Genomic DNA, 4,456 nt, shown 5'->3' with positions numbered 1-4,456 from the left:
CCCCCCCCCCCCCCCCCCAAAAAAAAAAAAAAATTAAATGTTTTTTTTTAAAAAAAATATTGTCAATTTTAAAATTTTATTTTCACCCCACCCCCCCTCCAAATAAAAATAATAATAAATTTAAAGTTTGTTTTATAAAAAGTACTTCCAATTTCAAAATTTTTATTTTTTCACTCCCACTCCACACACACACACACACGAAAAATAAAAGTCTGTTTTAAAAAATATTTTTTAATTTCAAATATTTATTTTTTTACTCCATATCACCTCTAACCCCTTGCCCGCCCCCAAAAAAATTAAGATTTTAAAAAATATTTTCAATTTCAATTCAAAAATTATTTTCTGCTCTCTATGAAAAAGAGATATTTTCTCAAAAATAGTTTTCATTCATAAATCAAACACTAAAAGATCTTTTCCGGAAAATATTTTCTACTCACCAACCAAACATGAGAAAATAAGTCAAAAATCATGAAAACATTTTCCTTCATACCAAACACACCCTAATACTTCCACATATTATCAGTAATGCAGGAGACATCTCTATTTTCCCCTCGGGATTCTTTAGAATTCCAACTACTTAACTTTTAAGTCGCCTATACCATCAAATGATATGTGAATAGCATTCATCCTGAATGGATGGGGAAGAAGACACGAGGGGAATAATACAGTCAAAATTGTGGACGAAGGTGGCGGTAGATGGAGACGGCGGTGGTGGCTGCTTAGTTAGGCTTAAGTCTAAATTCTTTTTCTTTTTTTTTGAAAAAAAATCATAATTCGTTTTTAATAATTAATTTGACATAAATTTCATGTCCCTGGTAATTGGTCACTTCGCCACCTCTTCCACAAGTGTATTGCTCGCACTTCATATTTTTGGCTAGTTATCACAAGTGTCTGATAGAATTATTTTATGAATAGTGTAAGTGTATAACAAGAACAAGCCCAAGTTCAAGTGTCAAAATGAAAGATGAGGACAAGTTCAAGGAGCCGCTTATGACTTTAGCCTAAATGGTTTCACCAAAAAGAAAAAGAGAAAATAGTTTGAGATGATTACACTATGTTCTACATAAACCCTCCAGTTTACTCGTTTGTGTAAATGAAAAGTGGTAAAGTGGAGACAAGGTAGATATGAAATTGTATAAAAAGGAAGCTGTCATTTCAAGGTCTATTACATCTCAAAATCAATGCGAATTAGAGTATCCAAATAGATGATATACCGTATGGTTTTGATTCAACGACAAAGACCCAAGAAGTGATGTATGGGTTATGTCAAATCGTGGTACTTTAGTTTGGATCAGTGTTGTGAAAGGCGCTCGCCTATCTGCAGCGAGGCGAGGCGATTTGAAAATGGCGAGCTGTGGCGACGAAAAGGTGATAGCGAGGCGACTGGCTTTGCCATGTTTTTAGGGCCTGATTTAATAATTAAAAGCCAAAATTAGGTTGTTTTTTTTTTTGCAAATTTTACCCTTCGCAACCTGTGCTCCTCAACTCCTTCGAGATCGAGAGTCGAGCTTCTTCGCGCTGCTGCTCCTTCGCGATTGCTGCCAGGTATGAGACGAGACGTCCTTTCTTCTTCTTCAGTTCTTCTCTTCTAGTTCTTCTCTTCTTTTCTTCTTCTCCACTCTGTTTTTCAGTAGTGAGTTTGAGACTGTCACTGTGCTCTGTTTTCCGGTGTTAATGTTGTAGTGACCCGAGTCCTCTGTTTTTAGTGGTAGTGAACTATGTGCTCTGTTGTATTGCAGTGTCCACTGTTCACTGAAATCTGCCTATATATTTTTTTTAAAAAAATTAATCCTTCTATAATTATTTCTTTACTACTTAATTTAATTTTATACTAATTAATATGGTATTTATTTTTTCATAAATAATGATTTCAATGGTGAATATATGTTATTGCTATTAAGATTCTGAATATTTATATATGCTATTAAAATTTTAAACTTTTGGTATTAATTGGCGCCTTTATTAAAAAAGGCGAGCGGCGAGGCGAGGCAGGCCCTTTTTGACTTGTCGCCTTTCGCCATCCAAAACACTGGTTTGGAGGATAGAGGAGGAAACCCATACTTCTTGATATCTCGAACCTATGTGCCCACAGGAGTTGGCAACAAGCCTATAAGAGATATCGATTAGTCAGGATTAAGGATTAGCATGTTACATAACATTCAGGTGACATGGATGAAATGGAGGCTTGACTTTGGAGTCCTGTTTATAAGAAGGTACCACTCTAACTTAAAGGTAAGTTCTACAGAGTGATGGTTAGACCGTCTTATTTTATGGGGTGGAGTGCTGGTCAGTCAAGAACTCATATGTTCAGAAGATGGATGTTGCGGAGATGAAGATGTTGAGATGGATGTGTGGGCATACTAGGAGAGACATGATCTTGATTGAGGTTATTCAGGAGAAGGTAGGAGTGACCTCTGTGGCGGACAGATGAGGAAAGCGAAACTGCAATGGTTTGAACATGTACAAAGGAGGTGCCCGACACCCCATGAGGAGGTGTGAGAGATTGGTTGTAGAGGGTTCGCAGTAGGGTTGCATATGGTCGGTTCGGTTTTGAAGTCTATTGGTTTGATTTATTGGTTATCGGTTTGTAGACATGCTAAATCTTTATAGAACCGTTAAGATATAGACTCATCTTTTATTGGTTTATCAGTTATTTATCGTTGTCGATTCGGTTATCGGTTCAACTTTAAGATTGACACAAAAAAATCATTGAAAATCACTTAGAAACAAGGTGACAAACCAAATGGACCATGCACATGAGTTTACATATTGCATCTTGCTCAAAAGCAAACACTTTTACATTGAATAACCAAGAGTTTTGGACAACCAAAAATAAAAGTAGGAAACAAACCCTAAGTCAACGACTTTATATATAAAAAAAATGGTATAAATATAACTGTTTGATTTACTATCAGGTTATGGTTAAACCGTTAAGAAAAAACATCAAACCCCTATAACTCATTACTAATAAAGCAATAACTTTGTTCAGTTTGGGTTATCAGTTTTGGTTTTGATTTTGAACAACCCTAGTTAGTGGAGGGGTTGGGTAGGCTGAATTTTTTTTGGAGAGAGATGATTAGACAGGATACGCCGCAATTTCATATTATCGAGGATATAACTTTAGATAGGAAGGGGTGGAGGTCTCATATAAGGTTAGAAGGTTAGTAGGGATAGAGTGTTGCCTTGTGAAGGTTTAGTGTCTTTTGTAGGACTAGTCGTACCGTTTTAGTTCTTGCTATATGTTGTTTGTTGTATTTCGATTATCACTCTATTTTGTTGTTATTATTGTTTTCTTCTTCTCTTACTTGAGTTTGATGCCTCTCTACCTCCACGAGGTAGTGGTAAGGTTTGCATACAGTTACTCCCCAGACCTAACTTTGTGGAATTTCACTAGGTATGTTGTTATATTGTTACACTTACAGTAGGCCTGAAGTTAGTCAATCTTTACTTTTGGTAAGAGCTTGTATATTGGTGTAGTGAATAGAACCCAAGGGTGAGCCCAGTGGTCTATGAAATGAGTTGAGAATCATCATGTTTCAGCTTCAGGTCCCACTGGAGGCGAAAAACACTATGTGTTTTCTTCTCATTTGTCCAATCATCGGTGGATAGAGTTACTCGGTACCTATGCTGATGGGATGTAGCAGGTGCTGCAAGCTAATAGACACCACATTCATCGAAATAAAAAAAATATTGGTATAGGGTGTATTTTTGGATGAATGCAAATGAATTACAGAGAATCCATATAACCGACCAAGCTATTTTGGGGTTGACATATAGTTGATTGCTCGCTTGATTTGTAGGTTTATTGTTCTCAATTTCATGCTCCCTGTGTTTAATGCTACAAACTCCAACATAGCTATTTCACATGCAATACTGTAAATCGTTTGCTTTCTATCTTCATCGTTTTGACCATTACATCCAATTAATTATCTCCGATTTATGTTTATGTTGTAGGTGAAAAAAGAAATGTTGCTTGATCCCGAAGAGTTGCAGCAGTTCCAGAATCATTCATCTCAAATGGCAGCACTGGATTTCGTAGTATCAACTGCTAGTAACATATTTATCCCTACTTATGATGGCAACATGGCTAAACTTGTCGAAGGTCATCGTAGGTGCATATGATCTACTATTTCTGTTTATGAATGTTTCTTATGTGTATCTGGAATGTGTTCCTGAATAGATCCATTGCAGGTATCATGGTTATAAGAAAACCATCCTATTGGATCGCAAAACTCTGGTAGGGTTACTGGACTTGCATCACAACCGGACCCTTTCATGGGCCGAGTTTTCAGCTGCTGTGCGACAGTCGCACGAGGGAAGAATCGGGCAACCAGCTCATCGAAGAGTTATCGAGGACAAACCCAAAGAAGAAGATTACTTTTATGCAAATCCTCACGAGTGTCTGTGTGAGAGTGCAAGATGTGAAGGTCTCGATAATTCAACTGAAGTTCGATGA

At 36.9% G+C, this 4,456-nt stretch overlaps 1 protein-coding gene across 3 annotated transcripts in view; it reads left to right on the top strand.

Moving 5' to 3' along the window:
* The window catches only part of LOC107008438 (rhamnogalacturonan I rhamnosyltransferase 1-like), a 27,195-nt gene extending 22,739 nt beyond the window's left edge, over positions 1–4,456 (top strand). The window contains exons 7-8 of one of the 3 annotated variants that reach the window (XM_015207804.2): positions 3,955–4,112; positions 4,192–4,456. In XM_015207804.2, the coding sequence (XP_015063290.1) occupies positions 3,955–4,112; positions 4,192–4,456 (423 nt within the window). The remainder of the gene's footprint in view (positions 1–3,954; positions 4,113–4,191) is intronic. The other 2 variants (XM_015209169.2, XM_015208547.2) reach the window with 2 other exon arrangements.

This window comes from Solanum pennellii, chromosome 1, assembly GCF_001406875.1.
Source record: "Solanum pennellii chromosome 1, SPENNV200".
Lineage (NCBI taxonomy): Eukaryota > Viridiplantae > Streptophyta > Magnoliopsida > Solanales > Solanaceae > Solanum > Solanum pennellii.
Note: the sequence above shows the minus strand (reverse complement) of the source record. Positions and strands in the feature narration are given on the sequence as shown.